This window comes from Nicotiana tabacum, chromosome 7 (assembly GCF_000715075.1).
Source record: "Nicotiana tabacum cultivar K326 chromosome 7, ASM71507v2, whole genome shotgun sequence".
In the NCBI taxonomy this organism is placed as follows: Eukaryota; Viridiplantae; Streptophyta; class Magnoliopsida; order Solanales; family Solanaceae; genus Nicotiana; species Nicotiana tabacum.
In genome coordinates this window covers 39058089-39086050 of record NC_134086.1, presented here as the reverse complement: position 1 = coordinate 39086050, position 27962 = coordinate 39058089, and the positions used below count along the sequence as shown (strand labels likewise).

At 36.5% G+C, this 27962-nt stretch overlaps 1 protein-coding gene across 1 annotated transcript; it reads left to right on the top strand.

Annotated features, from left to right (window-relative positions):
- Window positions 1–11748: 11748 nt before the first annotated feature.
- On the top strand, window positions 11749–22038 carry LOC142162058 (uncharacterized). The gene is made up of 3 exons (XM_075218360.1): window positions 11749–11785; window positions 11888–11970; window positions 21271–22038. The coding sequence occupies exons 1-3, from the start codon at window positions 11749–11751 to the stop codon at window positions 22036–22038; spliced, it is 888 nt and encodes a 295-aa protein (XP_075074461.1).
- Window positions 22039–27962: the final 5924 nt, after the last annotated feature.

The following is a 27962-nucleotide window of genomic DNA, read 5'->3' as shown; positions in this document are numbered from 1 at the left end:
GTTGTTTGAGGTGTTTTGAAGATTTGTACAAGTTTGAATAAGGTTTTAAGATATGTTGATGCCTTTGGTTGAGGTCTCGGGGACCTCGGGATGAATTCGGATGGTTAACGGAGGAAATTTTGGAGTTGAAGTTGCTGCAGCAGCTGTTCTTCTGGTATTTTCGCATCTGTTAGGGACCGTAGATGCCGAGCCGCAGAAGCGGCAAAGAGGACCGCAGAAGCGAAATTGCTTGGCAGAACATATAAATAGTTGCCTTCGCGAATTTGAGGGACTCTTTCACCATTTTCATCCGGGTTTGAAGCTTTTGAGAGAGATTTTTGAGGAAAACAAAGGGGAATCGCTTGGAGGTAACGTCCTTGACTTTATAACTCGTTTTTATGTGATTAAATACCTAATTAGTGATGAGAAATTTGGGGAAAATGGGTAATTAGAGCTTGAGTTTAAGAGGCCTTTAATTGAGTATTTGAGGGGTCATTTGGACTCCGATTTCAGTGTTCTTATGTATAGACTCGTGAGAGTACGAGGTTTCTGAAAATGTAAATTTCACCCGATTCCGAGATGTGGGCCCGAGGGACATTTTGGTCATTTTACATAATTTCGCGTATTAGCTTAGAATTTAATTGTAGAATCAGTTACTTGAAGTGTTATTTACATTATGCGATTGAATTGAATAGATTTGGACCATTTGGAGTTGAGTACTCGTGGCAAGAGCGTGATTTCGGGTTGACTTTGAGCCGGTTCGAGGTAAGTGGCTTGTCTAACCTTGTGTGGGGGACCTTCCCCTTAGGATTGGTATATTTGGTAATTGAAATACCTTGTACGTGAGGTGACGAGTGCTTACTTGTGCTAATTGTTGAAAATCCGATTTTCTTTGAATAATTACTAGTATGTTTCCTTTCATGTTTTTATTTCTTGCACTATTAAGCTCGTTGTTAGCTTAGGAAAACATGTCTAAGTGACTTAATTTCTTTATTTGATTCAACCTGCCTTACTTGAATTCTGTACAACATGCTAGGCTAGAATCACTTATTTCCTTAATATGAAATTTTGCCATTTCTGTATATCTTCCTACTGCTGCTGTGTATTTATTTTGGGACTACGAATGTGGGATTCCGGTAGCTCCCCCTTGTCTGTTTACTTTGGGACTACGGGTCTGCACATTTATTTTGGGACTACGAGTTAGATTCCAGGTAGATCCCCCTGCACAGTCATATGGAATTACGGGAATGCACCCGGTAGATTCCCCCAGTACTGGGTATTTACACTTGGGACTACGGAACGGGATTCTGGTAGATCCCCGCTCACTATGAATTGGACTACGGGACGGGATCCCGGAAGATCCATTGGATATGTACATATGGGACTACAGGACAGTATCCTGAAAGATCCCCAATGGTTATTATTGGTGTTGAGCTGTACTTCCTTTCCATGTTTACCTTGTTTCTATATAGTTATTGATGTCCGGTACATCCTGTGTTATTTTACTGCCGTATTTATTTATACTGTTCTATTCTATACTATTGATCTTGATATTTATTTAGCCTTAATAAGGCCCTGACCTTCCTCATCACTATCCAACCGAGGTTAGGCTTTGCACTTACTGAGTACCGCTGTGGTGTACTCATGCCCTTTCTGCGCATGTTTTTCATGTGCAGATCCAAGTACCGCTTATCAGATCTACTATCCTTGATGGAGGCGACCTCTCTAGAGACTTCGAGGTACATCTACCGCGTCCGCAGACCGAGAAGTCCCTTTCTATTCCTGTTTTTAGTATTTAGCCCTTCTGTACCTTCTTGTTCTTATTAGACATTCCGGAGTTAGAGCTATGTAGTATTGATCTTAGCTTGTGATTCATGGGTTTCCAGGTCTTGGATTTATGCTTGGTATTGAGAGTTAAACATGTTGTATGCCGAGCGACACATTTAAACACTGTTATTGCCTTATTTCTGTTTTTAAATTGTTTTACTTCTGCAAGTTTTGGTTATCACCCGCAAGTTTAAGCTTACCTAGTCGTAGAGACTAGGTGCCGTAACGATGGTTCACGGAGGGCGAACCGGGGTCGTGACAGTAAATAAATACTTTTTAAATGAAAGATTATTAAAAATTAACTATCATACCAGTCTTAGTGGACAACATACAATAATTTTTATTTTAATTATGACATAAAATACTCTAAACTTAATGATTTATGTTTAAGAAAAAAGTAATTTTGGATAGTCAATGATTTATTTGCGACATTTGCGACCAGTTAATTGGGACTTAGACACATTTTTATTCATTTTTCAAACTCTCTCAAACCCTAAGCTCTCTTGGGCGATTTTTTCCAAAGAAAGGTTCTTTTCCAAATCATAGGTAAACAACTTCTAACTCATTTTCTTCAATCTATAACATCTTTTTATATGATTTCAATTCAAAATCAAGGGTTTTCATGGGGAAATTGGGTGTTTTGGGTAGAACTTAGAATTAGGATTTTCAAATTTTAGGGGTTTGGACCTCGATTTGAGGTCCGATTTCAAAACAAAGTATATATTTGAGTTCGTGGGTGAATGGATAATTGGGCTTTGGTTCGAACCTCGGGTTTTGACCATGTGGGGCCGGGTTCGATTTTTGACTTTTGGGAAAATCTTTAGAAAACCTATTTTAATGCATTAAAATTGATTCATTTAGCATTTATTAATATCGTTAAGTAAATTGCGGCTAGATACAAGCAAATTGGTGGTAGAAATAAGAGGTAAAGCGGTATTGAGGCTTGAATTGTGTTCGTGACATTGAGGTAAGTGTTTGGTCTAACCCTAGCTTGATGGATTAAGAGTTGTGTCTTATTTGCTATGTGTTAATTGTTGAGTACGACGTATAGGTGTGGTGACGAGTATCTATACGTCGGTGTCAAGCATGCCTGCGAGTCTTATACTATGATTGATGTGACTCCGTTTCGTATTGTTCATGCTTTATATGATGATTTCTAGTGTTGAACAAGGCTTGTGGAAGTATTATTGGTAATTGAACATTGTAGAGCGTTGGCTCAAGTTGAGAATTGTAGGCTTGTGGAAGAGGTTTATGATATTGTCTCTCTTGCCGAGATGTTATTGCTTTGATATTATCTCCCTTGTCGGGATGTTATTACTCATGATATTGTTTTCTTTGCCGGAATATTGTTATTATGCTATTGTTCCCTTGCCGGGATTTTATTGTGATATTATTGATTTCCTTGCCCAAATTGCTTTGTGATTTTTGCTTGGGTGAGGAAGAGTGTAAAGCACGAAGGGTGATGACGTGCTTGATTTTGAGAGTGTTAATGCACGAAGGGTGATGCCGTGCCGATATTGTGAGGTAAAAGCACGAAGGGTGATGTCGTTCCGTACGATGTACAATGTTGTGCCATGATATGAGTGATAATACACGAAGGATAATTCCGTGCCATGATTATGTGAGGTCAAAACACGAAAAGTGATGCCGTGTCGATTCTATTGATTTTTATGGTGAGGATGAGAGTAAAAGCACGAAGGGTGATGTCGTGCACGTGTTATTGAGTTCTTGATTCTTGTCGATAATTGAATTATGACTTCCTTTACATTCCTCTATTGGTTTTCTATTGTTACCTGATATTCCCCACAACATGTTTTCCCCATCCTATCTTTAACTGTAAATTTTTGCCTTTAATTTTCTGTTGTATATGATTTAACTGCACAGGTTTATTTGGTAGTCTTGTCCTTCCTCGTCACTACTTCGCCGAGGTTAGGCTAGGCACTTACCAACACATGGGGTCGGTTGTGCGGATACTACACTCTGCACTGTGTGCAGATCCCGGTGCTGCAGCTTTTGGACCACAGTGAGGTTGCTGCCTTCAGTCCATTAGGCGACCCGAGGTAGTCTGCAAGCGTCCGCATGCCTTGGCGTCTCCTTCTATCTTTCCATTCTGTTTCTTTTATGTATTTTAGAGTCAACTTTGTATTCATCTTTCAGACCACTGTTTGTAGTATTCTTAGACAGTCTGTGAGATTGTGACACCAAATTCTAGGTAGAGTTGTATGTTGGATTCTGCACTAGTATATGGCTAAACTATTAGTTTTCGTCTTCCGCATTTCTCTTTATTATAATTATTTCGCTGTTGATCACCTATTATATTGAACTGTTAAAAGGGTTAAGTAAAAAGGGTTAATGCATCTATAATACTCAGCTTGCCTAGCTTTCACGAGTAGGCGCCATCACGACTTCCGAGGGTGAAAAATCCGGGTCATGACATTATTAAGAAAATTTGAGGATTTACAAGGTTAGTTAGATACAATTGCATAAAGTTCTATTGGGTAAGCCCAGTACACTCGGCGTTGGGCGTGTTCGGGGCGTAAATCCCAATGGCCGAGGCGTAAGTCTCACGGAACTAAGCCCCATACATAAGCCCAGGGGCGTTTTACGAGTGCTCCGCCCCTGAGCGAGCCCCAAGCGAGTCCCAATTCTGCCTTTTAAAATAGAATTTATATTTACATAAGCATCCGAACTCGATTATTATTAATAATTTTTTAAAAATGTTTAGCTCGATCGTTGTCTTATTTTACCTGTGATTTATTTCTAAGGTACTTTTACTTGTGGCAAATTACATATATACTTTATTTTCTCTATTTTTATTTCTTTGTAAAAATATTGATTAATCTTTTTATCGTTTAAAATAATTTTACATTTTATAGAGGTTGTCATTTGATTATTTCCTAATATTTAGAAAATAAAAGTGGACCAAAATTTGAGTATACTTCAAATTCTAAGTCATTTGACCAAAAAGAAAGTCTTGATTGCTAAGTCTAAATTCATACTAGCACAATATAATACATCCATATTTTATACTCAAAACTATGTTTTATTGCACTTTTTTTACATGCCTTGACCAAAACAATTGAATTATAATTGTTGTGTCCTAATTGAACTATGTTCTTTTTTCTTTTTACGTCCTAATAACATAATTGACCTATAGTTGACAATTTAAATAAGAAAATAACTTATATAAGTAAAAAATATCTTAATTTTGTATTCCTAAATATTAGGAGCTACTACATAATTCAAATAAGGAAAGAAAATTTTAGTTAGTTTCAAAGTGCTAAAAAGTAGGAAAATTATTTAATTACGATTATGTCTAATGTGGAATTTATTTTTAAATGATAAAAAAGAAGCGAACAAATTGAACTCAAACGATCAAAATGGGTTTTAAAAAAAAAACAAAAAGCGAACGAATGTATGTATAACGCATGAAATACATGCCTATATATGAGCACATGTATTTCATATGCTATATGCTTTTAAATTGCTAGATGTTAGAATACAGTTCAGTAGTGTAATTGGATTTCCTATGATGGATTTTAAAGGAATTACTTCGAGTATTTCAGTATTTGCAAATACTGGTTTGGCTATCGGTCTAGCTTTATTGTGATTGAAAAGAACAACAACAGATCTCAGACACTACTTCATTTTTGTCGTTTAATTTTGTCTTCTTGTCCAAATACAGTCCATTTAAAACATCTTATGATACATGATTTCTTTCATAAATATTGTTCAATTCAAACTGCAGTGAAACCGACCAGAGGCACACATAGTACATACGTGCCACTCTACAGTACATGATAGAGTAAGAATTACTTGACAATCCCCAAGTTAAAAAGATGATACCTACCGCACATTTAATCACTTTCTTCAATATGGTGTGCCTAACTATAAGAGACCATTGGACATTTTAGACATTGACGAAGCTCAGTACAGACCCATGACAAAAATTTATCCCTCACTTGGACCTCTTTCTCCTTCTTATCTCCAACATTTTGTTGTCCTCATCCTTCTCCTATTTTACCTCTAGCTAAAATCTTCGGAATTGGAAATGTGAAGCTCCATTTATTATTAAGTTCTATTAGGTGCAATTTCTGGCAGCCGTAAACTATTTGTAGTTAAATGAGTCCGGAGACAAAGGGTATATATAATAATAATTAATGATGATAAAAGACACACTTAATTTATCTAATATGCAAAAGTGACAATGTGAAGCTCTATTTAAAATGAATATCAGGCATATGTCTCAAGAAATTCACAGCAAGGAAATTTTTTTAATTTAAGGGTTGGCAAAACTTTTAAATATGCATATATATGATAATTTTAGTCCATTGTCGTATTTACTAAATTTGAGTACTTTTGGTTTTTGTTATGCATGTTAATGACACATGGCACTTGTTATCTTTGACGGATCAATTAGCTCGTGAGAAACATGTAATCGTTTGCACTGAGAAAACTATCGAGATATGCTACTTCTCCTGATTCATTTCTATCAATTTGTACTTTAGAAAAATATCGATAACTATAAGATTTTGGTAACAAAGCGTGTTTATGACGGTACAATGGAGATATAAATGTTGCTTCATTCAATATTAAGAAGAAGATCGTCTCGATGGTTTTCCTCCGTTTAAATGGATCATGTGCTTCTCACCATTCAATTCAGTCAAAGATAATGTCGTCGTGTGTTTATTAGTAACAAAGATCAAAAGTGCTCAATTTTGATAAATATAAAGGACAACTACTTAGATATATATTAAAATTAAATGACCATTTTATAGCAACCTCCAAACATAAGTGACTATTTTGTCATTTTCTCCGGATAACTGTGCATGGATTGGTATGCAGTGACTAATGATACATTAAAATATTATGTAGCAATTACATGCTTTCCTAATTCCTCCAACCAATTAGCACTGTACAATTTTCTGAATTTTCTGCTAGGATTATTTTTCCTAATTTCTCTAACCAAACCACACCTTATTGTACAAAATCTCCATTCAGTTTAAACATGATTATTCAGATAATTAAATGGATAATCAACTTTGACAAATGGAAAAAGTGTTGATAAGCGTAGAGAAAAAGCGTTCCCTTTAAAGAAACAATAGCTTTGAAACAATATAAAATATAGGATAATTAATTTATACAAAAGGAGTTACGTTTAATTTTTCCCTGTTATTATATAAGTAGGAGCACTAATGTTTTACTATTTTATATACCAAAATATTTTCCCATATGGGTAAAATGGCACGTCGGTATTAGAAGTTAAAGTGCATACATCTAATACAAAATCCCTGGTATGTGATGTCATGTCAAAGTAAACTAGGCCCCACGGATATAAAGAGCATTAAATTATGGTGTCTGAAAGGGCTAAATTGTCTGCACAACAAAATCAAATCAAATCAGCTACAGTAACACATTATATGGACCAATGGGAAATGGGAATAATGTGTTAAGGTAAAATTACGAAATTGCTCTAGCAAGTAGGCATGTTGATGCTACAACCACCTTACTGTTGCTTCTAATATACTAGTTGGCGGTAATCGGGGCAGCGCCCGAGCCCAAAAATCTTATTAATTTTCTATTTAACAAAAAGAACTCTTGTTTACGGACTGTGAAGCGAAGTTAAACAAAATCTATACAATTTGATTCAAAATATTTGAAGACTAAGAATATAACTAATTAATAAAAATATTTGAAATCTAATAAAAAATATACAATGTGTTGTTCTTCTTGTGCTGCAATTCTACCGGTTGTATTAGATCCTTAATAGTTTTTGTGTTCTTAGGAAGCGAATATTTTTTCCTTGCGACCGAGCAATAAGCTGATCTGAAAAACACAGAAGTAAAAAATGCATTAGCACATGTGCATAATAAGCCACAATGAATGTGGAAGTTATTATTGTAACTCAGTGACTAATTCCTAAATATAAACTATTAGCTTCAAGCTTCAAGTTATTGTGGTAATACATTTTTGAAAGCCAAATTTTGAATGTGATAAACCCAAAATCAGACCAATTATACCAAATAAAAAGTAGACATGTAGAGAACATTTTAGGCAGCAACAACAGGAAGTAAATGATAAGAAAATGGCGATCAGCAAAAGAATAAAACACGGATGATTCATCACTTTCTATCTAGCCAATTATCAGCTCATACACAACAAACTTGAAATGAGCAGTTGGAACAACTTCGAGGCAACATAATAAATGGAAAGGCAGCCCAAATCCACAGATAGAAGTGCGTAAAATGCTTCTTTATAAAAATGCCAAGTTGGAATACATAGTTTGAAAACTTTAAGCACATCATCTTCATTAATTATAAAGAAAAATAAACAACAAATACACAAGATGTGACACATAATCACTGTGCAAAGCCTTTAAAGCTTATGTTTTTTTTTCCAGAAATTGTATCTACTCATAGCAATGTAAAAAGAAGATAACGAATATCATATCTGAAATAAATTGAAACATATTCACGAGAGATTTCTATCTGAAAAGGAAATGAAATGGCATAAATTCTTTGTTAATAATGTAGGTAACAATAGAATGAAGAGCATAAGAGAAGAACAATAGATTTAACAAAGGTAGAAAGCATAATCAGGAAAAATAAAAATTGACAAATTAACATTCGATACTGTGCTAACCCTGGGAAACCCCCAAAAAACAAGCACCGATGAGCGATAAAAATCAACATTGAAGGGGAAGGTACATATTTTTTGATAAAATCAAAAGCACCAACGAAATTGCTATCAAAACAACAAAGAGCTTACAATAATTCAGAACAAACTCATAAATAGTAATAACAAATTCATCACTAACTTGAAAGTTGAAACAAAGAAGAAATCAGAGGATGAAGCAGAACGAAGACAGAGAAAAAGGCAATCAGTTGGACATTACCTTTACTCTGTCATAAGTTATCACAAGATGCGTTGAAGCTCTTTAGGCTTTAGCTTCTGTCTGAAATGTAGCTTTGACAAACACACAAATATTATACAAATAAAAAATCAAGGCGAAATGGCTTCCTGGCCACTCAAACTTGCATAAGTTTGTCAAGCCGATATATGAACTTTTGGGTTTCCCATTTGAACACGTTTACTTGAGAAAATGGATATTAATAAACACTTTTGACCGTTGACTATGCTTATGTGGCAATATTAAAGCTGATGTGGTCGATTGTATGTTAATCACGTGTATAAAGCGCGTGAATATGATAAAATTTAATAAAAAATAAAAAAAAAGAAGATTCACCTCTATTTATTCCTCCCCATACCCTTACCCCTGCCCCTTCCTTTTCTTCAGTCATTGTCGCCACCCATGTAATCCCTCATCCCTCCATTTCTCTTCTTCCTCCTTTATTCCTAATTAAGCCTATGACAAAAAATTTGATAAATCACACTCCAAAGCTCCATATTAAACCGTCATATTTGTTTATTCTTCAAATTTTCACTATCAATCACACTCCAATATATATTGAAATTATTTTCTGATTTGTTCTGGTTCGTCGAAATTCCGGTTTGATAAGGCGGATAAGAGAGAATCGGGTCCACCAGAGCAAAGTGTTGATACTGTTGTTTCAAAGAGCTTGCCTCCGATGTTGAGCTTCACACGGTCGTTGACGTGGCTTTGAATTGTTGCACGTCATGCTCTGTTGATTACACCTATATATATGTACGTCGTTCTGAAATTATCTTCTGATTTGTTGGGGAAAAATGGGTCTGATTTCGATCTTGGTCGCTGCTTTGATTTGTTGAAATTATTTGTTGATTTGTTGGAAAAAATTGGGTCTGATTTCAATCATGGTAAAAGTTGTTCACTGCTTCATGATTTTTCTCTTTGATCTTTGGAGGTGGTAATTTTAGTCTTTTAGTTTTGGTGATATTTTCCTTGTAATTTTTTGTGGTAAAATGTTTTGCAAATGGTTCATATTTTCTTGGTGAGAAGATGATAACAATGAAAGTGAAAGATATTGGGTGAGATAGAAAACAGAGAATCGCCAGAGCCATTGCCGATGATAAAATCTAAAGTTTTTCAAATTGATTCCTAGTTCGGTAAGGTTTTTTCCTGCGGGTTCTGAGGGAGTGGAAGGGATATGTGTAGAAAAAAATAATTTGATAAAAAAAAGAAGAAGAAAAAAGAAGTGGGACTCTGAACGTCCAGGTGTCAACAAAATGTGAGTGAATGGATGATGTGGCTATACAAAATATTAAATAAAATCCATGTCAGCAACAACTGAACAACACGCACCATCATAAGTGTTTATTAGTATCCATTTTCTCAAGTAAAAGTGTTCAAATGGGAAACCCAAGAGTTCATATATCGGCGTTACAAACTGATGCAAGTTTAAGTGGTCAGGAAGCCATTTCGCCAAAAATCAAGGTAGCTAAATTGGAAGGAAAAGTGATCGCTTGTCTTACCTGTTAATTTGCACTTCTATTATAGTCTCGCTGGCTGTTGTCCATGTATAGCCCATCGCACAATGAAGTAGTTTAAATAACATAAACTTTAAAGTATTTACTGATGCTCAGTAATAAATACTTCAGCTAAGGAAAAAATCTTAATTACCAACATTTTAGTGGTAGTGAATTGTGGTTAAATGCTGCCAAGGATTTTTATAACTGAACTAAAATTAAAATTATGTAAATGATACATGTGAAATTCTTTTGTTAAATAGTAAGAGTAGACATCAGTAGTATAAAAGAAAACATTATGTGATAAACGTAGTAAACTTTCGGAAACGTACATGCATCATAATTATAAGATGTCGTTGCACAACATCTGGAGGCTGCTTCAATATCCAAAAAGTAATACCAATTGCCTTCACAAACATAGGCACACAGTACTAACAACTATTTACACAAAAAATGTGGAACACTTTGTTAAGACGACCAACTATTTAAACCTTTTTAAAAGATCGGTACGATCTGTCAAAATGTGCTTGTACATCGCATACCATCTGAGTGGACATCACTGCCTCGACAAACTGTACGAATAAAATATTTATTTTAAGAAAATTAGTAGATGGTAAAATATCGTATTTGAATTTCTAACCTTGAGTGTGGCTTTGGTAGAGCACTTTATTCCCTTTTTCGTTTCTTAGTTTCTTTCGCATCACTCACAAGTATTGGCTCTTCTTTCATAATTGCAGAATTCTAACATTCGCAGTTGAAATCAGATACGTCTCAAAAAGTTCGAACAAGTTATCACATCGTCTAATGTCGTCACCATAGAGTATTACACAAATTTATTCCTCCTACAATATTATTAAGAACAATAATGCAGTAATTATTAAAAGAGTACAAGTGAGAAGATGTTATGTTATAATTATAGTTATAACTTGACTTACGTTTTCATCCTGGACAATTATTATCTGAAAACAAACTCGTTGATCTCTGCTGTCTCGCGGTTGAAATTTATCTACAGTCTGGAATTTGCAAGTCCATTCTGTAGTTAGTGGTGTAATTTCACTGATACTAAGTCTTTGTTCCATTTTATCAATATAACCTGCATATTGATACTCGTAAAATTGCAAGAACAAACCATCCCACATTATAAATATGAGGCAACAAATAAAGAAAACAAAAAGAAGTAAATATAAAATCATGAGAGAAATTCAATATTAATTACAAACCAGTTGGATAAAGACTGTTACTCCATGAAGCACATTGCAAGCATGAGTACAAAGAAAGCTTCCACTCTGATGGGGGATTCATTTCAGCAGGGAAACTATTTCTACTTGTACTTGTAAAGATTTTGAAAGTTATTTCCGCTCTGCTCCAGTTCTGTATCGCTTACTCCTATAACATTTGAATATCATCTGCATTGTTTACTAATTTGTGATTATCAATGAAGTTGGCATACTATTTACTCTATGTTCAACCAAATCAAGAAACTGACTTGGGAAAGTAATATCCTCGAGTAAAATAATTTCTAAAATATTACTTTACATGCACATAGTTGCTCCTTTGCCCCATACTAATAGAGGTATGCGTGAGAGCGCATAGAAGAATACAACCTAATTAATAGTTATACAAAAATCACAAATACTTCCAATTAGTCTATACCTAATTAATGTTCATCTATCAGGTCAGGATTCCCTTGGCAACAGTTGCTTGATTATGACTGATATTTCTTCTGTTGAGACCAAAGATTCAAAGGAGAACAGGCTTGTGCAGAATAAAATAAAAACTACTTAAATACCACAAACCTAAACTTCTTGAAGAATCCAAGAAAATTAAGGAAAACCTTGAATATGAAAGACTTGGCCTGTCCAATGAGAAAACTAAAATCCTTATCTTACCGTTTTCGGAGGGAAAAAATATTGAACACAATGATAATTAAACGCAAACAAATAGAGTTTTTGAGAAACCTTAGATAAGTTAAAGGACAATATAAATCAAAAACTTTTAAAAATAGATAAAGCAGAAAGGAAAGACACACAATGAAAAAAGGGAATATCCCCAAAATAAGAGTTCATACCGATGAATAAATAAAGGAGCTGTTGACTAATAAAATAAAAAAGATTCAGAAGAAGCAACCACAGTTGGAGAATGAAGCAGCGCTAGGTGTTTAGAAAATGGAAAAGATGAAGATTTTGTTAGTAGAAAAATAATGATTGGAGAAGAAGCACAGTAGGGAAAGATTAGTTGAATTTCAGGCTTAGCAATGGGAAAAAGCTAAAGAAATTAGGTTTAAACTCCAATTTAACAGCTCAAAATTAGGTACAACATATAGATTTGCCAAGTGATAAATTAGGTAAAGCATATAAAAAGAAGAATACAGAGCAACACCCATAAATCACATCAATTTTAAACCCATTTCCGAATAAATAACCGGTACAACAAAATATAAAATAAAGACAAAGAACTACAAACTAACCAACTCAGCCGTGGAAACAAAGAGGAAGTACACAGGGAGAGCAGAGCAGATTAATCTCTTTAAGATACAAAGAAATCTGAAAAAAAGCAGAGAAAAAAGAAACCTCAATATTAAGCGGTGGCCATAGAGGTAAATGTCCAGGTGTAATGCTGTTAATATCAGCGGAAGATCTAAAATAGGCTTTAAAAATGCCCTAGAAATTTCCATTATTTACAAATTTCTCTGATGACAATGAACGTAAAAATATTAAAAAACAGGGGCAAAAATATAAAAGCTTAAGCTGACATGTCGATGAAGACGTGCATGTGTTAGCTGATGCACTCGCACTTCTAATATAGTAGAAAGAGAAAAATTAGATTTTAAATTCACGGGTCCAACAGTGTATTTTTAGGTCATTTTATACTATATATATTCAATTCGACTATCGTAGAAAAAGATGAAACGGAATACACCAACTTTGTGGACTATTACTACTTTGCAACATTTTCATTTTAAATTTGAGATGTTATTCCAATTTTCAAGATGTACATCTTAGTTGAGAGATGGCAATTTCTTTAACTTCGTGCTTTTAGCTAATCTATGTCCAAGTCAATCTTGGGGAAGATAATGAGCCCTAATCAATTGTATAGTGGAGAACATAATAGAATTAAAGCAAAACGCAATTAGTAAGACTTTGTCTCGACTCCCATTTCCCTTCATAGGATGTCGTGACGGTACCTAGTCTTTACGACTAGGTAAGCCTAACTTCTTGAATTAATTGATAGAAATTAACCAACAGAACAATTAAGCAGAAACAACATATTTCTAAATAAAACCAACATTTCCAATATGAAATAATATCCCAAAATCGGTAATACAAGCCATAAGCTCTACTAAGTTTATTAGAAAAATTCCTAAATACAATTATTTCGAAATAGAAACAAACAATATAGGCACAATATCAGAAGGTGACTCCGTGACCTGCGAACGTGGCGATAGGTTTACCTTGAGTCTCCACAGCAAAACCCGAACAACAAGCTATTGATCAACCAACCCTGAAATACCTGAATCTGCACAAAATGTGCAGAAAACGTAGCTAGAGTACACTACAGCAGTACTGTCACGACCCAAAATCTACTAGTCGTTATGGCGCCTAACCCAACCCGCTAGGTAAGCCAACTAATAACTATCCAATTCCAATAAAGTCAATCAAACAATTAAATAGAGAAGTTAACTGAATTTTATATATTTCCCAAGGACTGGTTGTAAAAATCATGAGCTTCTAAGAATAGAGTTTATAAAGCTGATATGGAGTAAATACATCTTCTGTTTGAAAATTACATAAACAGAGTTTTATAAGTTCTATGGCTACCATGAACAAGAGGCATCTACAATAGAAACGCAGGTGCATCTTCAATCCGGCAACCATCGAGCACATCAACAATAACAGCCAATATCTGCACGCAATGTGCAGAAGTGTAGTATCAATACAACCGACCCCATGTACTGAGTAAGTAACAAACCTAACCTTAGGTTGAAAGCAGTGACAAGCTGGAACATAGGTCGGGTCCAATACCAATAACCAATAGCGATTCATAACAACGTAGAGCATATAAGAAAGTAACTCAGGGATATAAATGCGCAGCTTTTTCATAGTTTTTCGAAAATACTTCCGCTTTTCAAGAATATTAGTGAAAGCTCAAATCCTATGCCAAAATCGTCGTAAAATATGAGATAGTTTGAAAACTGTAATTTATCTAAAAATCCTTTTCATAGTAAATAAGATTTTTCATTTTCTTTCCGGATAGCAAGTGTGAAATACCTCTCTATGCCCACATATCAATATGTATGAAGAATCATGAATGACGTGATATAGTACAACATGAGAAAAAATGCATCTCTATGCCTGTATGTCATGTGTGCATGCCAATGCCACGTATCTCAGAGTTGAATCATGTACTCATACTCTCAGAGTTCTCAATCTCACTGACTCACACTTTTCACTCTTCATGCTCAACCACTTGGTACTGTATATCGCCCATACGACCTACGAAAATCCATTTCGGAACATATACAATACTGACTATAAGTCACCCAGTACCGAGAAAAAAGGGCAATCCAACCCTGTGGAGAAATCCATCTCCAAGTATCAAGTACTTCAAACAAATCCATGTTCAGGGAAATCCATCCCTCAATAATATCATTCGCGCTCACTAGGGGTGTGTACAGACTCCGGAGGGGCTCCTTCAGTCCAAACGCTATCATAATCATCAATATAACTATTGCGTCATGCAACCCGATCCCATAACTGTCACTCATAATCAGGCTCTCGGCCTCACTCTGTCATCAATCTCTCCAGTCTCACCCACGAGCTCACAATGTCATGAAAACTGACCTGGAATAATGATATGATGTATCAATAAGTAACAACTGAGACTGAGACATGATATGAATGCATGAATGTGACTAAGTACAAAACATCAATGAAATCGATGAGATGACAACAAGAAATGACCACTATGGGTCCCAACAACATCAGCATAAAGCCTAAACAGGATATCTCGCATGATGTACAACTCAATTACTTAATCACATGGTGAAAACACAGATATCAACAAAATAAACAACGAAGTCACAAATTCACAAGGTGCACGCCCACACACCCGTCACCTAACATGTGTGTCACCTCAACACCAATCACATAGCACGTGATTCGGGGTTTTATACCCTCAACACTAAGTTTAGAAGAGTTACTTACCTCAAACGAGCCAATACTAATGCCGAGCAAGCCAAGCGATGCTCCAAAGATTCCATTCCACGTGTTCCGACCTCTGAACGGCTCGAAACTAACCAACAACAATTCAAATACATCAAACAATGCTAAAAGAACCAATCCCGCTCATAAAAGATCAAGTCTTGAATCAAAACTAGAAATCGGCCCAAAAGCCCAGCCCGATCCCGCACCTCAGAACCCGACAAAACTCACAAAAATCGACTACCCATTCAATTACAGTCCAACCATACAAGTTTCATTCAAATCCGACTCCAAATCGATGTTCAAAACTCAAAAATTCCTATTATGAAACTTTTGGCCAAAACCCCCAATTTCTCCTTAAAATTCATCAACCAATTTCCAAAAATGAAGATAGATTCATGAAACATAATCAAAACTGAGTAGAGAACACTTAACCCAATCCTTGTGATGAAACTTGCTCCAAAAATCGCCTCAATCCGAGTCCCACATCTCGGTCAAATTTTTGCATATGCGACCATCGCTTTTGCGATAGTTCCTCGCTTCTGCGAAACAACCTCACTTAGCAAAACCTCACACTTGCGATCCTTAAGCCGCTCCTTCGATCGCGCTTTTACGCACTCTAACCGCATCTGCGGTTGCGTAGGTACATCCAAGTACCCGCACCTGTGATCCTCAAGCCCATCTCCCTCTCTCGCTTCTGCGATGGCACTGCCGCTTTTGCGGCTCCACACCTGCGCTCAACACTCCGTAGGTGCGGTGATACTAGAACTAGAAAATCTTTAGCAATGTAACATAGAATGAAAATGATCTGAACCTCGTCTGAAACTCACCCGAGCCACTCGGGACTCCGTCCAAATATACCAACAAATCCCATAACATAACACAGACTTACTTGAGACCTCAAAACACACATAACAATATCGAAACAATGAATCACACCTCAATTTGAAATCATTGAACTTTGAAACTTCAACTTCCACAATCGATGCCGAAACCTATCAAATCACGTCTGATTGACCTCAAATTTTGTATACAAAAACATTTAACATTAAGGACCTGCTCCAACTTCCGGAATTAGAATCCGACCCCGATATCAAAAAGTCCACTCCCGGTTAAACTTTTTAAAATTTCAACTTTTGCCATTTTAAGACAAATTCTACTATGGACTCCAAACCAAAATCCGGGCATGCTCCTAAGTTCAAAATCACCCAATAGAGCTAACGGAACGATCAGAAATCTGATCCGAGGTCAAAAACTAAAAAGTCAAAACTTGGTCAAACCTTTCAAATTTAAAGCCCCTAGCTGAGAATCATTCTTCCAATTCAATTTCGAATAACCTGAAAACCAAAATCAACAACTGAGCTAAGTGCAAATGCTCAAAACGACTGGTCGGGTCGTTATATCCTCCCCCACTTAAACATACTTCGTCCTCGAACGTGTCCAGAGTTGTTCCAAAAGCCATCAAATCGCCGTGTAACCTTACCATGCACATACCCGGGTGTGATCCTACGTCATCCTATCCCATATAGGTCTGACAACACAACATAACTAAAATTTCTTAATCCAACCTAGCCCATAAGCCTTAGAATCCAATTTCCACATCCGAAATTTTCTATAAGATTAGAATCTCGCATCTACATACTATATAAGTCTGAACAAGCTGTATCCATCCATAGCCATAACGCAAGATAAAATCACGCGATACACCATATAACTCAAACACTCATAGCGATAATTTCTAATCACAGTAGTTGCTCAAAGCAACCCAATGCCGGTAATAAACCTCTTATCAAACAAAGCCTCGTTCTAACACCTTCATAAATTGCCAACAATAATAGAAACACACAGAAACTCATAACCATTTGTCAGATCAACATGTTGTGGAACTCCCTCTCCTTCGATAGGAACTATAGCAAATTTCTAGGGCGATCAACAACAATATCCTTCCAACCATGCTGTAATCAATTCCGATAGTATCCATTCTAGGCCCAATGACCTCATCCCATCCAATGCGACCATCCTAGTGACATGACATATCGATACAATCTAAAGCTACAATCTGTGCAATCCGTGCACCAATAAGCAATATTCCAAATGTACTCAAACATGGAATATGACATCAAACAAGAGAACCGTTCCGCAAGCTCAACGAGTATCACCTCAATGCACTGCTAAGAACCCCTCACACGCTGCAGATTTAAAATGTACAAATCTAATCCAAAGGATCATACCTCTATATAACTCCGCTACAATGCGTGACCCTATCCAAATGCTGGTCCATATTATATACCTCAAGCCACCCTGCTCAAAATAAATAACCATTCAAAATTCGTCATCAAGTACCCAAAGTGCATTACCATAACCACGGAGAGCAAATACCACAATCCCACCATCCGAAAAGAACATATCCAACATCCAATCAATCAAGCAGTACTCAAATACTCATCTTGCTCAAATTTCCGCTATAAAGCCCAAATAGAACCGCACCATGTGTGGATATAACCAGCGAATCACAACTCCTCGTAACATAGAAGGGTAACTCACAAATCATTTCAGAACACGAATAAGCTCAACAAAAACTAAATGGCACATCCTTCATAATAGCAGTTTAGAGCCAACCAATCCGATTCGGTGCAGAACACACATTCATATCGGGCCTACCAATGAATCCCAAATCAACTCCAGTCACCCAAAATAGATAAATAACTCTCCAAAAGTCCACAATGACTAAATCACAACATGTACTACTCTATGACTAACCTTGGATATATTTTTAGAGTCCACAACCACTAAACAATCGACTCCATAGAACCCATGAATCACCATATCTGATATTGACTCCACAACCGTCTAACACTTCTCTAATACATGATCATCACACGAGGAATACTTCTATAATTCTTCCGTGCTACATCAGAAAATCTGACTATCAGTAGTCGATCAATTAGACGAGTACCACAATACCAATAAGTATCCATAAATTAAAACATAGTGTGCCTCATAAAATGTTTACTCTCAAGCAATACCAAATTGTAATATCATTCGTCTAGTCACCTGAGATCGCCTATGATGCCTAAGAATTCACTACTCGCCGCCCTGAAATCCCCTCTCTACTCTCAAACGCTCTCAAACTAACCCTAATAAAACCTTACTAACCCTCGTCCATGGCTGTCTACGATGATCTCTCACCATCCCCCAGGCCTCCAATGGTCTCCCTTACATTAGTCTTGCCATCTCCAGGGTCCTCAAGGGACCAGGGCTAGTTGGCTTGCATCTATGGTTCCTTTCTCGCTCGTTTTAGGTTGTTCTAGTGTGATTCCGAGTAAGATCGTTCTATATTGACTACGATCTATGGGTTTCTTAGCATGTTTCTTCACCTCTGTGTTGTTCTCTTCGAAACCCTAATTTCTTTTCTAAAACTCTTAGATTTGTACAGATCTAAGATGATTTGGGTTTGTTTCATGTGAGTTTTACAACAACCTTGAGGTTCTTTACAAGAATCGTATGATTTTCATCTTTTTCTAAACTAGGGCTTTCGGAATTTCTTTTACAAAATATTTGATGACTTTTTGTGTTTAATCTTCTATTTCTCATATCTTTTGACTGATTTTGTAAGTTTGCTAAAACCTTAACTCGCTTGTACTGAAAGCCCTAATTTTTTGGGGTTTTTCGTTTGGTTTCTGAGTACTGGTTCACCCGATTGTGTTTTTGCTTTGGGTTCTTGTGATTTCTCGTGATTTTGTGGTTCTAATATGCTTCTACTGAATTTCTTAGTTGAACCCTTTCACTGATTCTATATGCTTGACTATTCATGTCAAGACTTGTATCTTTCTTATTGCATCAGTGTCGTTTAACTTTTTGTTTTGTTAAAGTTATGTGTCGATTCCTGACTATTCATGTCTTGCCTTATTTTATATGCTAAACTTGCTTACTCTTTCATGACTTTCTCTTTGATTATCCTGAATTCCTTATTTTTTGGTTTGATTTGAACACTTTCCCTTAAACTTCCGATTCTTACCTCTCTACTCGATTTGATTGAATTACTTGCCTTAATTAATTTTCCCTTGCCTTGTTTGTATTGTGCTAATTCCTACTGATTGTTTCCTTAATTGAAACTTATGTTTATTTACCCCTAATTACCTACTCTATACCCAAACCTTGATTCTTTTCCTTAAATACCTAGCATGTTTTTACCGTTGATTTGATTATCCTTTGATTAAGGGGAGGACTTGCTGATTGATTCCCCAAACTTCCCCGATTTGCTACTTAATTGATCTCTTACCTTATTTGTTAAGCTTTTGATTACTATATAAACCCCCTCTTATTTTAAGTTCGGGACAACAGACATAGTTCAAAAAATCACTACTCCTTACATTCTAAAGTTCTCTTTCTCTTCTTCTACTTGTGATACTCACTGATCTAGCCAGCTGAAAGCCAAGGCTAGATATTGGAACTTTATTTGCTTTACATTCTGCATCCTTTTCTTCAACTAGTATGTCTCTATTTAAGTTTTGAAATCCAAACCTTATGTGTTTCATTCCTGCACTAGTTCATCAATTATGAATTCAACTTGTATTCCTGTTTACTTCTTTGCTCAACATGTCTAAACTCTATCTTGTTCAATGCATGCTTTATATTCTGCACTCTTTCCTTCATACTTCTTCACCTAGCATGTCCCAATTGTATGTTTAATCATGTTCAAGATATGCCAACTATTATCTATGTCTTAAATACTTACTATCCATGATTAGCCTGTTGAGTCTTTAAGATCCTAAGTATTGCATGCAGTTTGTTGACTATATGTTTCTTCTATACCCTATCCATGTAACCCCAATGTGACTCTTATGTGCCCCAATCCCTTTATCCCCATGTGAGATCTGTTTGTTAAGTGTTCTTTTCCGAATCTGGATGTCTCTTATAACCAATTGATTGTCTGCTGTTTTGGTACTCTTCTCAAACTACCTTTTTCCACCAAATTATTTCCTATTTCTGAAAAACTTTTTCTACTTCTAAAGTCATCTCTTTACTATTTTCAAAAATAAAACTATGTCAAGCACTCTTACTTTACTCTTAGAATACTAGGTTTTGCCCATCTGACATGTGTAGTACCTTGAGATCCTTGAGATCTCTCTGAACTCTGGCATGTCAGAGCCGGCCTCTCCACACTGCACCTAAACTAGTTATTGCTTGAGAAAAGGACTAGGTATGAGCACTGCCCGGGATCCTTGAGGTCCTTAGGGAACTCTGACACATCTAGACATGATATTGGCTATATAACTTTGGCATTTGAGGCTATTGGAAGCTTGGAAATCATTTGGGCCTACTGCAGGCTCCCTATAGATTAATTTTGTAATTTTCTATTTTCAATTCATTGGTCTGTAATAATTATTGTAAACAACATTGGGGTGATTAGTGAAAAGGGTGAGTAGTTATATTTTGTAATTTTCTATTTTCAATTCATTGGTCTGTAATATATATATATATATATATATATATATATATATATATATATATATATATATATATATATATATATATATATATATATATATATATATATATATATATATATATATATATATATATATATATATATATATATATATATATATATATATATATATATATATATATATATATATATATATATATATAATATATTTGTTATGTTTGCTTTACTTCCCTAATATTAGAGACCATGACTATAGGATCTAAATGGCTTTAATAGAGATCATGCCTATAGGGTTAAAATTAGCTTTATAATTAGGTACCATGTCAAGTGTATTGGTCTCAAGTCTTCCTATTGCCTAAGAAGCTCATTCTGTTGGTTGAAAGTATCTGTAGAAAGTTCTTATAGACAGGAAATATTGAGAGTACAAGGAAGGCACTTATAGCTTGGGATAGATTGTGTTGTCCAAGGGTAGCAGGAGGTTTGACTTTGCTGGATATAGGCACATGGAACAAAGCTGCAATGTGCAAGCTACTATGGAACTTGTGCAAAAAGAAGGATAAATTATCGATGCAATGGGTTCATGTATACTATAAAAAGTACAATCTTGGCTGGGGGACTGAACCAAAGAAGGCATCTTGGGTGATTCAAAAAATCTTTAAAGCCAAGAAGTATTTTGTAGAAGCTAGTTACACAGAGGATGATGTGCTTAGAATGAAGACTTTCAGTATTAAAGATGTGTACTTGAAGAATAGAGGAGAATTCAGTAAAGTTTCATGGAGAAGGATCATCTGGAACAATGTTGGATTACCAAAATGGATATTCATGGGATATTTGGCTGCTCACAGAAGACTCCAAACAAGAGACAGATTGAAAAGGTGGGGATGTGTAGCATTATGCAAACCAGAAGCAAAGACCATGAATCACTTATTCTTTGTATGCCCATTCTCAAAGATAATATGGGCTTCTATATTACGATGGCTGAAGATTGTTAAACCGGTTATGGATTGGGAACATGAGCTGCAATGGGCTGAACAACACTGTCGTGGTAGGAGTGCAATTGCTGAAATCTATAGGATGATGCTGGTTGGTAGCATATACTATATTTGGCAGAAAGGAATGCTAGAATCTTTCAAAAAATACAGAGGACTGCTGAAAATATTACTAGAAGTTTAGCACAAGATATACACTGTAAAGAAATATTTGAAAAATAAACTGATTGAATTGAATTCTTATCCTACTATTTAGTGAAATGTATAGATAGAGATACAGAGAGATTAGAGGAAAGGAATAAGTAGCTTAGTCTGGGACATATGTCCAGAACAAGCTATAGCAAATAAGTGTAAATATTACTTGGTAATAAAAGTTTTAGTTACCAAAATATTAGATATCATTCCTATGCAGTGTAAAGTAATTGAAATTCAGTCTTCGTTACAGTATGTATTCACATTCGTCTCCTTAGAAATCATGTCTATAAGTTCAGAAGTCAGGATTTAATAATAGAGATCATGCCTATAGGGTTAAAATCAACTCTAATAGAAATCATGCCTATGGAACTTAAAACCAGTTTAATTCATGTTTGTTCATTCTGAATTGGTTTAATTAATCTGTTCGTTTCTTTAATAAGTTTTCTAAACGCTGCCTTAAACTAATACTGCTAGAAAGCATGCTTATAGGATCTCAAGTTATCATTTAAAAATCATTTTACTGTTTTACTGCATTCCTAAACAATATAAATACCATTCTTTTAGGACGTCGCTGTTATGCGTTTAGGCAAGCCTCTAGGGCAATTAGAATTTTGCAATTATAAAACTGCGCTTTGTTATTTCAAATTGCTCACATTCTCAGGTCTAAAATCAGTAGGCAAGTTAATATGTCTTTGACACTTAATGCTGTATAATCCCTGCTCACTTAGATATCATGTTCTAGGATTTTGTCTTAAATACTTGACTGTTGTTTGAAGACATGCACTTACTTGTTATATTTGTGGAGGTGACTGTTGTCACACCTCCTTTTTCCACAACCGAGGGGGCGCAGGGGGAGTTTTTTCCAATAAAAGGACAATCGAAACGGGATTTGTTTATTTATTTCAGAGTCGCCACTTGGGAGATTTAGGGTGTCCCAAGTCACCAATTTTAATCCCGAATCGAGGAAAATAATGACTCTATATTACAGTCTGTGTACCAGAAATTCGGATAAGGAATTCTGTTAACCCGGGAGAAGGTGTTAGGCATTCCCGAGTTCCGTGGTTCTAGCACGGTCGCTCAACTGTTATATTCGGCTTGATTATCTGATTTTATACAAGTGTGAACTTATGTGCAAAATTTAACTTTTAACCGCTTTCATCATTTACTGTTTTTATCAAGAATTGCAACGTTGTGAAAATGTATCTCGAACCACGTTACAATCAATGTACCCGTGGTCGTCGACACACTTTGACTCCGTTGAGATTTGGATTTGGGTCACATCAATGTGCACCCGAGTTTAAGGAAATTAAATTATTAAAGGCGTGCCTAACGCAACTAGCGTATTGTCATTTTGGGGAAGGCCGTAAAATTCGCTAACCGGCCTGTCCCGAATTCTAAGTGTTTTAATATATATACATTTAGAGGGCCCCGCAACTTTGTATTTTTTATTTGTCGAGGCTCATCTCATTCTATTATTAAAAGGAATTTACAACGTCATGGAAATGCATCTCGGGTCACGCCACAATCAAGGTGCCCGTGATTAGAGACATATTTCGATTCCATTGAGATTTGGATTTGGGTCACATAAATGTGCACCCGCGTTTAAGAAAATAGTTTAATTAAATCGCGTCTAAAGAGACTAACGTGTTATTATCTTTGGGGAAGGCAGTGAAATTCACTAAACGGCTCATCCCGAATTCTAAGCATTTATTATGACTAATTATTGAGGGCCCCGCAATTTGCATTTTTTATTTTGGCGAGGCTCGTCTCATTTATTATTTACAAAGGCAAACCTAAAGGCAGCTACATTTTTCTATTTTTTTTGCGAGGGCTACGGAAAATCCAACCAATAGCACACCTCGATTTCTAAAGAGTTGAAATTTAATTAAGGGCCATGAGTTATGGAAAATCTTTACGAAAAGGGAATGAACGACTTAACTGTTAAAACCCAAAAGACATATCGTAAATAAAAAATCTTTCAAAAAAATTCTTCCCTACAAGTTACTTTACAAATCACAACGAAACAGAAACGGAAATTAATTTATTCGAATCATCATTCCATACCCCAAATGCATGCCTTAAACAGATTATTTGCCAAAAATATAATTATAATATGAATGATTTTTCTCGCCTGCACCAACAATTCTTAATACTTGACTATCCTAATAATTAAGAATTACAACATGTTGAACATCCATCACAACAAACACAAGTAAGATGCATTTGAATACAGTAACAACATTTATAAGAAAATAACTTCATTCAACTACCATTCATCAATTTAAGGAGAATAAGATGCCAAGAGAAGGATTAGAAACGGACCTTACTTTGTCCTTAACGTAACGGACCTCGACGAACAACGACGACCTCAACGGAAACAAAACTCGAACCAAGGTTGTCAACGACCTCGATGCTCACCTTCTCTCTTTCGACGACCTTGACGGGCTGTGGGTTATTTTGGCGATGACTGACGTGAAGTTGAGCTGAGGTTTGGTGGACTAGACGTGGAGATGGGGAGGAGAAGGGGTGGTTGCTTGGGCAGTGAGGGAGTGGGGTCGAGGTATAGTGACGACGGGTAGCGGACGATGGTCCGGTACGTCGAAGGCTAAGATGCGCAGCAACAGCTGCTCAGAAACGCAACCACAACTGCTTGGCACGCAGCAACACAGTTGCTCCTCGACGTGGCTCCGGTGGGCGTTTACTGGACTGCTTGGGCAGCCTCGCTCGAAGGGCAGCGACAACGTGAGGGAGTGGGTTATGGTCACTGGGTTCGATTCATTGCTGGTGAGCGAGGGGTCGTTTGGGCGGTGTCGATGGAGATGGGCGATGGAGGGGGCTGTTCGGACAGTGGTTTGGGGTGAGGGTTTTTGGACTGGTTGGTTTGGGTACTGCTGGGGTGCGAGGGGACGTTTGGGAGTGTGGTTTTGGGTGTAGGGTTGCTGGTGGTTTTGAGACAGTAGTTTTACGGAGGGAGCTGATGGCGGGCTTTGTTGATGGTGGTCGACGATGGTTATGGCGTTTGGACAGTGGTCGACGATGGAGGAGTTGGGTGGTCGTTCATGGAGGACCTGCAGGCAGTAGGTGGAACGATGGTGGTTTCTTTTGGTTTGCTAGGGTTTTTCTTTTCTTCTTGAGGAAGAAGACGAGGATACAATACTTCCCCCCCCCTTTTTAAAAAAAATCCCAGTCCTCCTTGCTTTGGCCCTTTGTCCGTGTATTTGATACACAATGCCCAGAAAAATGAGCCCCACGCGTGGTGGGGTTCAAGGTTTGTGTCCCCCACGCGTGGTGGGGTTCCCCATGTGTCCTGGACACGGTTTATTATGGGCTAGGTCCGAAATTAGGCCTAAAACCGGGTAGTTTGAACCCGAATATTATTCTTTTGCCCGGACCCGAGAAATAGGAAAACGTTGCTTAACTAGTCCTATGTAAGCAAAATAACTACCAAAAATAAGACTAGTATTCAAACAAAACTATATATTTTTTAAATATTTTTTCAAGATTTAAAATAGCTACAAAATATTAATAAAACTATTTTTGTAATTTTCGTTTTTTTAAATATTAAGATAAAATATGAAGTAATGTTTTTTTGTATTTTTCAAAATTAAAATGACTATAGAATATTAATAAAACTATTTTTTTTGTAATTTTCGTTCTTTAATAAAGACAAAAATATGAAGTAGTATTTTTTGTATTTTTCAAAATTATAATGACTGCAAACATTAATAGAACTATATTTTTTTGTAATTTTCGAATTTATATAAAGTACCAAAATAAAGTACAATTTTTGTATTTTTCAAGTTTATGAGAGATACATAAACTAAAATTTATATATATATTTTTTGAAATTTTCTTTTTGCAACGAAATAAAGTAAAAATAGTTAAAATAGCTATACTAGACCCAATTTCACATATTCATGCTAAAAATGTGAAAATTCTCGGGGAGGGTCAAAAATCACGTGCTTACAGCTGCCCCTCTTTGACTGGAAACACGAAGAGTTTTCCGACAAAGAACGACTAGACGTGTTTTTGACCCGACCATTACTTGGACGGACTACACTAAGGAAAGGGAGGGAATGTGACCGAGCCCTGGTATCTGAGCTGCCTATATATCCTTGGTTATACAGGAATCAGGCCACGTGTAGTTCGGGAATGAGAGAGAGATGGTAGAGTGCGCCGAGGTGGAGAGCCGATCGAGGTGCCGTTCCGTTGAGGTTCCGGTCCGCGGTCCTGTCACTACAACAAAATGAAAACTGAAAAAGACTAACTAAGCCTATCAACTACTGGTTACAAGGATTCCTATCTCTAAGTCTTCTGAAACTTGATCTTGAGTTTTGAATGGTGCTTCATACAGACTTTGGATTTGAACCTTGATACTTGCTAGTTGTAGGCGCTAGTTCCTGAGCAGATCACATCTGTTCTCCACTTCCGTATTTTTCTCCTTTTTGTTTTTCTCCTTTCTTGTTCTTCCTCTTTTTTTCTTTTATGTTGGGTCCAGCTTTTGTCGACCATCTCAGATGTTGACTCGCATTCTTGAGGCGAGCTTCTGCTATTCATAACTTGGTTGAATGCTGGGGATTTTTGTTGTAACCTTCTGCTTTCCAGTGGGTCACTGCTTGATCTTGAAAAATGTTTCTCCGTTCTACAGGCGGACTCCTGACTTCTTCTATCTTCGACACGTAACAACCTCCGTTCTACAGGCGGGTCCCTGAAACTCAAAACAAACAAAACAAACAAAATTTCCTAACCCAGTTTGTACTGGGAAGATTTGTGAGTCGTTAGCAAAATTGTAACTCATTTACACTATTGATGCAATGATGAGAGTAAACTAAAGACTAGGCTAGGATGTGCATCTCCTCTGAGTAAAACCAAAACTCTTGCTAGCTAATGTGTCTGCTAAAATAAAAACCTCAATGACTCAAACTAGAAAGTGTGTCTTCTATGGTTGAATCGGAATGAGCTAAACTAGGAAGTGCGTCTCCTAAGGGTGAAAACTTCAGTGACTAGAACTAGGAAGTGCGTCTCCTATGAATAAAATCTAGATTAGGAAGTGCGTCTCCTACGGGTAAACTTCAAAAACTGGACTAGGAATTGTGTCTCCTATGGTCGAACTTAAAATGAACCAAACTAGGAAGTGCATCTCCTAGGGGTGAAATCTCAATTCCGGAAGTGCGTCTCCTGAAATAAAATATAATCTAAAAAGCCAAACTCGGGAGTGCGTCCCCTAAAGCAAAAGTATAACCTGAGTGAACCAGACTAGGAAGTGTGTCTCCTCAAATAAAATAGTCTTAGGAAGTGCGTCTCCTATGGGTGAAACCTTAATGATTTTGAACTAGGAAGTGCGTCTCCTATGAATGAAAATATTTTAGGAAGTGCGTCTCCTATGGGGTAAAAGTAAACTTAGGAAGTGTGTCTCCTATGGGCAAAACTAAACTTTGAGGAAGTGCGTCTCCTGTGGGTACAATAAACTTAGGAAGTGCGTCTCCTATGGGTACAATAAACTTAGGAAGTGCGTCTCCTACTGGTAAAAACTTACTTAGGAAGTGCGTCTCCTATTGGTGAAATTTAACTTAGGATGTGCGTCTCCTTAGGAAGTGCGTCTCCTATTGGTGAAATTAAACTTAGGATGTGCGTCTCCTACTGGTGAAACTTATCTTAGGAAGTGTGTCTCCTATTGGTAGAACTGAACTTAGGAAGTGCGTCTCCTATGGTAAAACTTTTTAGGAAGTGCGTCTCCTGTGGGTACAATAAACTTAGGAAGTGCATCTCCTGTGGGTACAATAAACTTAGGAAGTGCGTCTCCTATGGGTACAATGAACTTAGGAAGTGCGTCTCCTATTGGGAAAAACTGTTCTTAGGAAGTGCGTCTCCTACTGGGTAAAACTTGCTTAGGATGTGCGTCTCCTTAGGAAG

Coding starts and splice junctions, on each gene's coding strand:
- LOC142162058 (XM_075218360.1), top strand. CDS start 11,749: ATGCACATAGTTGCTCCTTTGCCCCATACTAATAGAG. Junction 11,786..11,887: donor TTTGCCCCATACTAATAGAG/GTATGCGTGAGA, acceptor TTCATCTATCAG/GTCAGGATTCCCTTGGCAAC. Junction 11,971..21,270: donor ATTCAAAGGAGAACAGGCTT/GTGCAGAATAAA, acceptor AAGTTCTTATAG/ACAGGAAATATTGAGAGTAC.